This window comes from Hemitrygon akajei, chromosome 22 (genome assembly GCF_048418815.1).
Source record: "Hemitrygon akajei chromosome 22, sHemAka1.3, whole genome shotgun sequence".
NCBI lineage: Eukaryota > Metazoa > Chordata > Chondrichthyes > Myliobatiformes > Dasyatidae > Hemitrygon > Hemitrygon akajei.
Window position 1 is genome coordinate 47,259,389 of NC_133145.1, and position 12,826 is coordinate 47,272,214.

Here is a 12,826-nt window from a genome sequence, read left to right on the forward strand (position 1 = left end):
AACTTCACATGTTTCTGGACGGTGGGTCTTTTTTAAAAATCGTATTATCTTCCTCATCACAGTGTCTCTTTACCCCTCATCTCCCTGATTAGTAGATAGAATGTAGAACATTGCAGCACACCATTCAGCCAACCATTTGTGCTGACCTTAGAACCTACTCTAAGATTAATCTAACCCTTCTACCTAGCCCTCAATTTTCCATCATCCATTTGCACTACTTGAGTTTTGTTTTAATGCCCCTAATGTATCTACCTCTATCACCACTCCTGGCAGGGTGTTCAGTGTACTCACCACTCTGTTTTATATAGTCAAAAAGCTCAGTGTGAGCTTTATAAACTTGACCTTCTTCTTATACTTTCCCTCAATCACCTTTAATTGATGTTCTCTCATATTAGCCATTTCCATCCTGGGGAAAAAATCTTATCATATTTTACACCTCTATCTAGACACCTCATCCTCCTCCTCTCCAAAAGGAAAAACCCAAACTCACTGAACCTATCCACATAAGAAATCTGTCTTGGTAATCCAAGCAGCAGCTTAATAATCTCTGCACCCTCTTTAAAACCATCTATCATGAGGTGACTAGAACTGAATGCAATATTCTAAGTGTGGCCTAACCAGGGTTTTATAGCGTTGCAGCATGACCTGTGGCTCATGTGAGCTCAATCCTTGAATAACGAAGACCAACACATCACATGCCTACTTAACAACCCTATCAATTCGTGTGGCTATTTTTCTGGATCTATGGATGTGGATGCCAAGATCCCTTTGTTCCTCCACACTACTAAGAATCCTGCCATTAGCTCTGTATTCTGCTTTCAAGTTTGGCCTTCCAAAGTGAATCAATTCACACTTCTCACTGTTGAACTCCATCTCCCACCTCTCAGCATAGCTCTGCATCCTGTTGTGACTGCCGACAACCTTCTACACTATTCACAACTCTACCAATCTTTTGTATTATCCACAAACCTGTTAATCCACCTTTCCATGTCCTCATCTAAGTCATTTATAAAAATCCAAAGAACAGGGGTCCCAGAACAGATTCCTGAGGAACACCATTGGTCACTGACTAAGGCAGAATACCCTCTGCCTTAAATAAGTAAGTCAATTTAGTATCCACACATCCAAGTTACCCTAAATTCTGTACCTCCTGATTTTCTGAATGAACCTACCATGGGGAACCTTAGTAGATACCTTATTAAAGCCACTCACACCACACCTGCTGCTCTACCTTCATCAATGTGCTTTGTCACATCCTCAATTGTTTATTGTCACCATATAACCAGATATTTTCCCCTAACTATTAGGAAGATCAAGCCATTGTCTATGGTTCATGTCAATATCTTCCCAGCATCTGTTTCACACTGAAGCATGGTCTCTCACTGTCATATTTAATCCAGTGTTAAACTTTACCATATCTCTGTTCCAGCAGTAATTTATCAATCATACATTTATTATCTCTAATTCCTGATCAATCAGGTGATTCCAGACAGTTTCTTTCATTCTGCCTTTAATAAAATTTAGGTTATCAAAGATAATTGTCTTACTATTTCAGTTTTATTCAGTTACTGACTTTGGCTGCTGATTAAGCGATACCTCATTAAAACATTTACATCTATTTTGTCTGAATCCCTTCAGGGCTTTTGCCTTTGTGTCAGCAAAAGGCAGATTGAGATCATATTTCAATGAGAATTCTTTTTCCTGTTCTGTCTTTACTGCATTACCCTTCACCGCGATCCCTTTAATTACTCTCACAACCAATACACAGTTGTCAACTTGATGTTAAAAGGAGAAACCAGAAGCTGAGGCTGTACATTTGTGAGACCCAATGTTGATTGGGGGACCACTTTGCCAAGTAGCTTCTCTTCATCCACTGCAAAAGGCAGGATCTCTTGGTGCCCACACATTTCAATTTCCATTCTGACATGTCTGTCCTTGACCATCTCTACTGCCCTGATGAGACAATACTCAGGTTGGAGGAGCAACACATCATGTTCCATCTAGGTAACATTAGCTTGATGGCATGAACGTTAATTTCTTCAACTTCTGGCAAGTTCTCCTCCCTCCCCCTTATCTGTTGTGCAATTCCCCATTCTGGTACTGCCTCTCGCCTCTTCTCATCTCACCTGCCCATCTCCTCCTTCCCCTTCTTCCATGGTCCACTGTCCTCTCGTATTAGATTCTCTACTGTTTCCACCTATCACCTTCTGGCTTCTCACTTCATCCTCCTTCCCCCATGCACCCACCTTCCTCCTCATCTGGTCTTGCTTATTATGTGTCATATTGAACTCTTCTCTCCCTGCCCCCACCCCTGTGACCTTATTCTGACTTCTGCCCCCTTCCTTTCCAGTCCTGATGAAGGGTCTCGGCCCAAAACAGTGAGTTATTTATTTCGCTCCATGGATGCTGCCTGACTTACTGAGTTGTTTGAGCATTTTCTTCCTCCATCAGTTCATTCCATATATGCACCAGCTTTTGTGTGATGTAGTTGCCCCTCGTGTCCCTTTTCAAATACCCTGTCCCTTAAATCTATGTACTGTAGTTCTTAATTCCTGGAATTTTTCTTTACTGATTTCCTGCTTTATTGTCCCATTGCACCCCCATTTCCCTTCCAATAACAGTTGGTACAATACTTGTCTTTTTACCTCTTCACTTCCTGCTATTCAGAGTCTTTCTAGGTGAAGTAGTGGTTTATTTGCATCGAGTGCACTGCATTCAGTGTTCACAATGTGGAAACTAAACACAGATTAGGTGATTGGCATGCGGAACACCCAAGGGGTGACCGTGAGCTTCACGTTACTTGCCACTTGAATTTTTCATTCTAGTCCTACTACATGAATACCCAACATAATGGCTTGAACAGAACTTTTGTCATGTCTTTGGCGCATTGCAGCTTTCTGGATTTGGTACTGAATGCTAGAAGTGCAGTTAACTATGACTTTGTAAGGCATTGATCAAACCACATTTGGAATATTGTGAGCAGTTTTGGGACACACATCTAAGAATATACTGGCATTGGCAAATGTTCAGAGGAAATTTTCGAGAATGGAAGGGTTAATGTACGAGGAGTGTGTTGATGGTTCTGGGCCTGTATTTGCTGAAATTTAGAAGAATAATGTGAGATGTCATTGAAACCTACCGATTATTGAAAGGCCTAAATAGTGGACTATTGTTTCCAATAGTAGAAGAATCTAGGACCAGAGGGCGCAACTTCAGAATAAAGTAGGATACTTTTGACGAGATGACATAATCTTTAATCAGTGGTTGATGAATATGTTGAATTCGTTGCCACAGATGGCAATGGAAGCCAATAACTGAGTACATTTAAAGCAGGGGTTGATGGGTTTTTGCTTAGTAAGGCATCAAAAGTTATGGGGAGAAAACAGAATGGGGTTGAGAGTGATAATAAATTGGCCATGATCGATGGGCCAAATGGCGTAAGTTCTGCTTCTATATGTTCTTATGGTCGGTCTTCCATTTGTATCTATTTGCCATCTGTTATATTGGTTGGGCTTGTTTGTTGTTTCTCTGCCCTCTCTCCCTTTTTCTCTCAAGGAGAAACAGCATTTTGTTTTTAAATTCTGTTACAACTTTTACATTCTGTTGTTTATCTTTCATTTTTGTTCACACACTCGAACTGCTTCCATTCACTCATTGACCAGATATTATTATTTCTGGCCTATCCCCATGCACAACCCCTCTCCAACTATCCCTGCCGCTTTACAAGCTTTGTTTGTCTCCCTTCTAATTTTGACAGTGTGTTTGACCTAATGTGAGGTCTAGTTTCTCTTCCAGCCTAACTTGTTATTTCCAGTATTTTCTATTTTTAGATTTCTAGCATCTGCAGTTTGCTTTTATTTTCATTTGCCTTGTCTCCCATCTTCAAATCTAATCTTAAAAAGCTAATTCTGCTTCTCTTTCCCGGGATACTGTTTGACTTACTGGATATCTCTAGCATTTTCTGTTTTTATTTCAGCGCTTTTTGCCCTCTGTAGCTAATTATTGCAATCCCTTTTATTTCAGATTTTCAGCAGCTAGTGTGCTCTGTCTCTCAGTTCCAATAGGTTTATTTGTTCTTTATAGTTTTTCTAAATGTCTTAATTTATCTACTACCTGAATAGCTCCAAAAATGTTGGGTCACATCTGGACAATCCTGGTCTCCATCCTACTACAGACAGTGCTTTTAGTGTCCCCACTCTTCTTCCATTTCTGCAACTGAGAAACCATTTGTTTTCTCACTTTCCTAGTTCTGATGACCTAATATGTCAACTGTGCCCCTCTCTACAAAAAGCTGTCTTACCTGCTGGGTATTTCTTGCATTTTAATTTCTTTTGGCATTTTTATTGCTGTATTCAAATTATTGAAATGCTGTCTTTCTAGTAAGATGCTAAACTGAGTATGCTTTAGTTTTGGATTTAATAAAAAAAGAGATCCCATAGAAAGTGGGGAAGTTCTCTTAGTGCTGAGATCAACAATAACTCCAAAACTAACATCTAAAGTACAATCTTTTCATTTATGTTATTACTATTTGTGGGTCCTGTGTATACATATTTGCTGACATATCCTACTTTTTAATGACTTGTTAGAACTGTGTCTAAAACCTCTCATTTCAGTAAGTCCTGTTTAACGCATATTTATTTTACCTTGTAATCCTAATATTTTTGTTTCTATAAAATGACTGAGGTAAACATTTATAAATGTGCAAATATAATGCAGAAAATGTGCATTTCCTTCCCGAGCATCTGCATTCAGTCTGCAGCAGTGCCTGTCTCATTAATTTCCCACCCCCTCATATTCTGATTTTTCTGTCTGTGTCATGCTTCATTGTTATAGTGAGGCCCAGAAAAAGCTTAATGAACAACTCCTTGTTTTCCATCTGGGTAAGTTGTAATCTTTGGATTCAATATCAAATTCTTCCACTTTCTGTCTATCAGATTTGACCATGTTTGTGTCTCATTATTTTGGCTCACTTTTATGCTATACAGTGTGGAACTGCTGAGCGTGTCCTGCAGCTTTGCTATTAGCACCTTAACATAGGCAAATAAGAAAATGTGCTTCTAGTTGCCAGTTTAACTGCAAATTTACTTTGAACTCACCCCATCAAAGATCTACCTTCCTTCTGTACTGACAAAGGATTTTGGACCTGAAACTCACTGTTTCTGGTTTTCACCATCTGGTAAGTGCATAATTACCATGGTAAATACTAATTACTAATACTAAATGCTATTCATGATAAATACTAATCAATAATTGAATGATGAGATTTTTTAAAAGTAATTTTATTGGAAAATAACAGCATGTGCAGCATCTGAAATATTACACAAGCTACTGTAAGTTGGAAGGACTGAACAAACTTAAGGTTAGAAAGTACAAGTTTCAGCAAAATGGGAATAAATAAAATCTTGAATCCATTCTACTAATATTTTAAAAACTATTAGTTATAATTTTAAAAAGATCAGTAGCAGCACCTTTAGTTCACCCAGTTACATATTTCAGGTTTTTGATTATTTATATTTGTTCAGTCCTTATAACTTGCATCATGTACATCCCTGCAACATCACCTGTTCCGTGACTTTGATACATAGTTAAGTCAGGTGAAATACTTTGTACAATAAGTAGACCATTCAGATTATAAACGGTTGTATCAAAAGTGGAGTGCAAGAGGTGTTGAACAATAATTAAAACCAATGTGTATTCTATCCAATTTTTCTTTTCAAGTGAGCATTAACTTATAATAATTTTGCCTAATATGCAAGTAGAGATGAGCATTCACTTGCATGTCTACATATTGCCATTTGAATAGGTTTTGCATTTTGGCATGCCATTTCTCTATATTTTAAGTTAAAATAATTGTTTTTAATGCAGAACGGGAAAGTCTGCAGAAATCTCTTTTAAAAAAAATCAATAAAATCAGTCAGTTCACATTTGTTTTGCCAGGTTCAAACATTCTATCAACAATAAACCCACTCAGCAGTCAAAAATCTATATTTAAAAAGACCAGCATTTTAATGGGGTTATTCATACAGGATTAGGAGCATGATGGTTTTTCTGCAAGTCTTGTAACTCTGTCATCCTGTCACTTCTGTCTATCTTCAACTGTTTTCCCCTTATTCATTTTATAACTTGCCTAAAGTGTGGGTGCCTTATTTTTCTGTAGCTCCCTGAGGTTGAATGAGTTATTTACCTGACTTAGAAGTCAACATACTTCATGTTGTTAAATATCTGAAATAAACTGGTGAATGGAGCACTGGATAAACAACCAGTGAAAGAAAGTAAAACAGCTTAGTTTATATTGTCTGATGAGTATAGCGTGCATTTCTTTCACAATATTTTTATGGGAGTAACATCATTAATGGCATAAAATATCACAAAATGAATACATTAATGAATAAATAAAGGTAGTCTAAAACACTAATATAAAGTAATGTAGATAGTAAGGAAATAATGTTTTTTTGCCTGCATTATGATGTTTTCCAATTTCTTAAGATCTGTACTTTTTTAAACTGAAAAAGGGCAACAATCTTTTTTTTAGAGTTAGGGTGAAAAGCACTTTTGAAGGTTACTTGGAATGTATAGAAGAATGAAAATGATTTCACTCAATAATAACTGAACTTCAAGGTAATTAAGTAACTACAGAAGTAAAATTATTGTACAAATATTTCTTCAACATGATCTGATTGTGTAAAGACTACTTCGGTTGAAATTGTAAGGAGTGGCCAATTGTATAGAAGACATGGGAAAATAGTGACATTGGAAGAAAAAAGCTTTAGCAACTTAATCTGCTCTTAAAATATTTTAGCGTATTTTGAATCCTTGCTCAGTACCATATCTGTTCCATGATGTACAGGAAGAAGGGCTTTCATTAACTCAGAAGGTATTAGCTAATTGAAATTAGAATTCAAAGCAGCTCAAGTAAATCGAGCATTTTGAGTAATTGTGTTACTGGTTTTACATAATACTTGTTAAGAAAAAATTTGCGTTTGGATAAAGCCAATTTTGAATTTCTTACTAACTTTTGAGACCCACAAATATAAAGCTGTTCCATCAGAAACTACTACAGAATGAGACATTCAGGTTAACAGAGTCTTGTTATGTCTCTTGTGTTCAAAGCAGCCATTGGGTAAGTATGAAATCAAGGTTCCTATTATGTTAATACAACATCTATTGAATGCATGGGAACCTTGCCAATCAATGATATCACAATATATAGTAGCTAGGTAGGAAGAAAGCCTCTGATTCTGGAGTCTTCAAAGCATATAGAAAACTGGTACTATGTGTTTCAAGCTTTGTAAATAATGCTTTAAAACTGTGCATTTTTGGCAATCTCCTGCAATGCCGCAACATGTAGATTTACTGTCTGATATCAAACTGATTTAATTGTTTTGATTAATTCCATGGCTAGCACAATTGGAAGAGTGATACAATTTACACCATAAATATCTATCCATTTAGGTCATCGTGCGTTTCAACACTATGGAATTTTTGCCTTTAAAACTATGCTACTATTCCAACAATGTTTACTGAAAGCAAGAAACACTTTTAACACCAGTCTTCCTATATTATCTCAATTATTTAAACAGTTTGTTGTTTGTAGAATGTACATAATAGGGGAAAATGGGCATAAAGAATTATTTGTACAATTCTTTTCTATCCTGTATATAAAGGGGAATTTGAGGAGACACGAGATTGCAGATGCAAAAAAAAACTGTCCCATTGCTAGCTGGAAGTTAATCATTTAAAACACCAATGGTAACCTGATGGGGTTGGCTTTGTCGCAAAAATTCTGTAAGAGTAAAGTAGGCATAGTTCATTAGACCAGTCTGGCTGACCATCTAAACTTTATCTGTTCAGTATGCACCTGTTTAGATGAGGCTCTTTAAAATATTTGATGTTCAATGGAAGTGAACTTTCAATTCCACTGTTTTCCACAGCAGGATAATCGACAATCTAATACTTTGATTAGGGTTTTAATTTTTTTTGAGTGTAATTAAACTTCTCCTGCTCCATGGCTAAATCCTCTTCAACGTTATTTTAATGTCCACAATTAGATTATGAAGTATCTTTTCTGTAAAAATGGAATGCATACAATATTCAGTACTTGTAACTCAAAAATGCTCGTAATATCTAAGATCAAATGACAAACAAGTTTGAGGATAGTTTATTTTTCAATTGTGAAGAACTTTCTTGTATCCAGCACAGGAGTGTGAGGATTATGGGAAATGTATTCCAGCTATCTTAGTCACATTTAAACTTTGAATTTAATAGCTTATTTCTAGAGATAAAAGTTTAAATATATAAGGAAACTATTTTAAAACCCTATGGTGTTTGTTTTTTGTATAATTTGCAATGGTTAAAATGCCACTTTACCCATGCCACATCCACTCCATAATGACATAAGTTTTAAAAAAATATTTTCAAACTTCTCATGTTCCAATGCAACTACCAATATTTTCTGGTCATAAATATTTTTCAGCATTATCATAATAAATTTGGTTGCTTTTTTTCCCTCGCGATAAAATACTGCATTTTTAAATAGTGATCCAGCATGTAATTTAAATGAAAATAAAAGCTATAACCTTGAGTGAGTTGATTTGACTAAAATCCTTAAATCTCAAAGCCACTGTTTTTAAAGAGAGAATTTTTAAATAGGTTGCAGGGAGAAGGCAAAAGAATGGAGTCTACCAATAATAAATTGGGTAGACTCAATGGGTTGAATGGGCTGAAAGACATATGGTCTTATTTGATAGCTTTAAGTATTAGGTTAGTGTGGCTTTGCACTTAATCCTATTTAAAACAATACCTTGTATAAAGACATTAACTAATTGGAACTGTAAAATGTGTAAACTTAAAATGCTGATCTGAATGATTTTAGCAATAATTTTAGTAACACATTCTCAATATGATCTAAACAAACGTGAAACCTTTCCATGTATTCCTTTGTATTCCATTTTGTAATTTTAAGCACAGTTCATCTGAAAGTGAGTCTACATCCACCAAATAGTAAATATTAAACTTTGCTTCTTGTGATGTTTCTTTGCAAAATGAATAGTCATTTGTTGGTTTGAAAAGAAGGTACGTCTGAGATTAAATAAGGCCATGTTGAGGTTGACAAGATGGGCAAATGGATACCCTTACCGGGAAACATGCATCCCATTGGGGTGGTGTATGTTTCATGCAAGGGCTTGAAGTTGATCCTGTAAACTTTCTGATTTCTTCAGGTCTGTTTCTAGGAAGTCGTCAGGCACATCCTGGATAATGTTGAGATCTTGTTTTAATTCCTCTTGCTTATCAGTTTCTAGAGGTTGTTTCCTTTGACATGACCAGTTTTTAGATGGCCGAACTAATGCAAGAAAGAATGCACCCAAACTCATACCAATGCCACAGAAGAAGAAAGCAGATCCATAATTCTGACCTGTAATATCCACAAGCCAACCTGAAAAAACAAAACACATCTAGCTGTAAACTTAACAAATAATTTTTCCAGTAACTTGGATGACATTTCAAATACAGTAGTCTAGATATGTTAGATATATCATGTTAAGGTTCATACAAGTAAATATTGTGCTGAAAGTTCCTGAATAATGAATTGGAAAAGCATAACCATCATATGAAAGTTCAAATGTTTAACATTGAAATATCAGTTTGAAATCTGAAACTTCCTGTCATGAAGGAAGATATTATGAAAGTTTGATGAAGTAGCATTAATATAGTGCCATAACATAAAGGCTGTCTGTTTAATTTCCTTACAGATTTCAGCACAGATGATGCTTCATAATTTTGAAAGGGAACAGATCACAATGCAAGTAAACTGGCAGAAATACTTGAATTCCATTTCTATGCAGGTATTTGCTTGATTTATAAACATTCAATTTATGAACTCCAGATATACTTTTGACTTTATGGGGTACATACCTTTGAATTTAGAAGTTAGTATTTTTTTTTGCTGTTTAAGGTAATGTTATACATAGAAATGTACTGTATCCCATGTGCACTTTCCCCAACCTTTGACGCACAAAATTGTACTTAATCTCTCAAGAATTCATCCCTTTATTAAATCAAGCAAAGCCATTGTTTTAGCCATGAAGTTTAATGTGCCTATAGGCATTTGTTTATGTAATCTACAAAGCAGCACTGCAGTGGCAAAGGTTATAAATATATTGGGGAAATTAAAACATTGAATTTTCTTTAAACAGTTCATTTGTTAATATTGTTAATCATCAATTTAATTAATCTGACTAATGACTCCAAAAATGGTTGTGACAGAAAAATTTGAATCTGATCATTGGAATATCATTTTATAAAGCTCAGGTGGATAGTCACTTAACTTTATGCTAGGGAATATTTCCATCTGGCTTTCAAATGCCAATCAGGATGATGTGGCAAGGCTGCAGTAGTGCAGCTGCCTTAAAGCTCCAATGACCTGGGTTTGTTTCTGACTTTTAAGTGCTGTGTGGAGTTTCCTCCCATATCCCAGAGACATGCCAGTTAATTAGCTGCTATGAATTACTTCTGCTGGCTGGTGTGGATATCAGTGGGAAGAAGGATGTTGATGGCATGTAAGACAATTGTAAGTTTATTTACAAGGAACTAAGTGAGGTAATATGATTGCTTGGGGATCCATCTTGTATCGTTAAATGACTTTCAAACTCATAAGGAAATATAATTTAATTATGCTTACCAAGATAATAACTAGTTAGCTCATCCAACATTCAAAATTTGAGTATTAACTTCTGGCTGGCTTCTTTGCTAACTGTTCAAACTTGAATTCCTCCAATTCCACTTAAATAATGGTTTCACACAGTTTAGCTTGCCTAACAGATATGACTTCACAGTTTAACAATTGTGCATTATACAGTCTACAAAGTGTTCTTCACAACAAGCTTTAAAATTTAAAATACACTGTACATTGAAACTGGATCTGTAAATTTCAAGATGCAGCTTGGTTTTTGGTTACTTTTTAGAGTATAACTAAGAATCAATGTTTTCAATATGTGCACTGTGATACTGTTTCAGATTAGTTTTTTTCATTAAATGAAATACATTCCATCGCAGCCTTGTATCCTTTTCAGTAACGCCTTTACCTGGCTATATAGAGAGATCTATTTGGTGGTGATAAAAACATTGTATGTACCTCCAATAGGTGGTCCAGCAAGTCCTGAAAAGCTCTGTATAAAGATGTAAGTTCCAACAGCAGATGACATTTTCTCAATTCCAGCCACATCATCCTCTGCCAACATTGGAATGTGGGTAGCAGCCACAGTACCAAACAAAAATCCACAGGTCATGCTGCATGTCACAAGGCTCCAGAATCCTTTTATGAGTGGAAAGCACAATAACACTAGACTCAGTAGACTCACACAGATCAGTAAAATGTAAATTTTTCGTATCGGTTGTTTGTTTAGGATCCAGCCTACTGTCAGCCTGCCAAGTACTTCCATAATTGCCATAGCTGATAGCATGTATGCTGCCCATTCATTAACACCTAGGCTAATACTAAGGGGAATGACATAGAGTTGAGGTGCAAAGAATCCCAAAGTGCCAAATAGTCCGAAGAGTGCATAAAAGATAAAGCTTTTGCTTTTTAGAATTGAGAAGTCAAACAATTTTGGTTGTGGTTTTTGCTTCTTGCTTTGAAGAACCTTAAGATTTTCTTTGTGGATATCATTTGTTGTACACTTCTTGCTGTGTTCCAAATGATCACATGAGGTAGATAAAGATTCCACTCCTGAATCGACAGAGTCTACAGAGGTGCGAGTTTCCTCATTCTCCAGCACGTACTTAGCTTCCAAAACTAAATCTATTGGTGGTTGTTCTTCTGGTCTTTTGATTACAAGTGGACGAAGTAGCGCTCCACAAACAATGATGTTTAGCTGCAATGCACCAATGATGAGGAGACAGTTTTTCCACCCAAAATAGTTTTTCAATATTGTGAAACCTGTAAATGGGGAATAGAAAATTATGATATTATCAATCCAGCTGCATTTGGGCTTTAGTCCCTCCAGACTGAATCTGCCTCTCAAATAGTGACATTGAGTTATAAAGCAAGAAAATAGGCCCTTTAGTTCACGTGTACTAAGATGTTTAAGCTAGTCCCATTTGCCAGTGTTTGGCCCAGATGCCCCTCAACCTTTCTATTTATGTACCTGTCCAAATTAAACATTAACTGTACCTGCTACTGCTTCCTCAAGTAGCATGTTACATGTACCCATCCCTTATTCCCTCTCACCTTAAATCTATGTCTACTTTGAGACTCCCCTAACTTGAGGAAGAGACTATGACCATCCCACGTGATTTTATAACACCCCATAGGATACTCCTTGCCCTTGTGTGCTTCAGGGAAGAAATCCCCACTATTCAGCCTTCTATAACTCAAGCCCTCCAGTCCTAAAAACATCCTTTTGAAGTGGATCAAAGTTTACTGCATAAGCCTTGGTGATTTTCCTTAATATTCCTGTTCTTCAAAAATCATTTTTGAATTTAAGGCTATCCCATGGTCTTTGTAATGCAAATGTATGTAATCACCACATGTGCCTCTTAAACAGTAATCATGGCAAAATAACAAAAACAAAGTTGGTGCTATCTATTGGTGCTTTTTGATGACAGGTATTGGAAGGGCTGGGTGTTGGGGAAGTCTGATTCTTTGAATTGAGATGAATAAAATGGACTGCAGCTTGGTTGCTGGTCTCCAAACTTTTTTCCCATGCAGAGGCCATACTTAAGCAACATGTTCCAAGTCAAAGGAATCTGGTGTTATTAAAGTAAGCCCTGCAAAGGAACCAGAATACAGAAAGTATATTTTTTTTGTAACTGAAACAAGCCAGAAAAC

General features: G+C 36.2%; 3 protein-coding genes across 21 annotated transcripts in view; 2 read left to right on the forward strand and 1 right to left on the reverse strand.

Annotated features, from left to right (window-relative positions):
- LOC140714705 (archaemetzincin-2) overlaps window positions 1–9,842 on the forward strand; it is a 35,914-nt gene extending 26,072 nt beyond the window's left edge. The window contains exons 8-9 of one of the 2 annotated variants that reach the window (XR_012095976.1): window positions 4,834–4,880; window positions 9,750–9,809. The gene's annotated coding sequence lies outside the window, so the exon portion shown is untranslated. Of the gene's footprint in view, window positions 1–4,833; window positions 4,881–9,749 lie in introns of both variants that reach the window. The other variant, XM_073026197.1, reaches the window with a different exon arrangement.
- The window catches only part of LOC140714703 (monocarboxylate transporter 7-like), a 40,957-nt gene continuing 34,114 nt past the window's right edge, over window positions 5,984–12,826 (reverse strand). For 17 of the 18 annotated variants that reach the window (XM_073026176.1, XM_073026181.1, XM_073026175.1 and 14 more), the window contains 2 exons: window positions 11,132–11,935; window positions 5,984–9,433 (listed from right to left, as the gene is read on the reverse strand). In XM_073026176.1, the coding sequence (XP_072882277.1) occupies window positions 9,171–9,433; window positions 11,132–11,935 (1,067 nt within the window). In that variant the 3' untranslated portion in view covers window positions 5,984–9,170. The remainder of the gene's footprint in view (window positions 9,434–11,131; window positions 11,936–12,826) is intronic. The other variant, XM_073026177.1, reaches the window with a different exon arrangement.
- The window catches only part of arsg (arylsulfatase G), a 213,746-nt gene continuing 210,667 nt past the window's right edge, over window positions 9,748–12,826 (forward strand). Inside the window, exon 1 of the mRNA XM_073026171.1 lies at window positions 9,748–9,842. The gene's annotated coding sequence lies outside the window, so the exon portion shown is untranslated. The remainder of the gene's footprint in view (window positions 9,843–12,826) is intronic.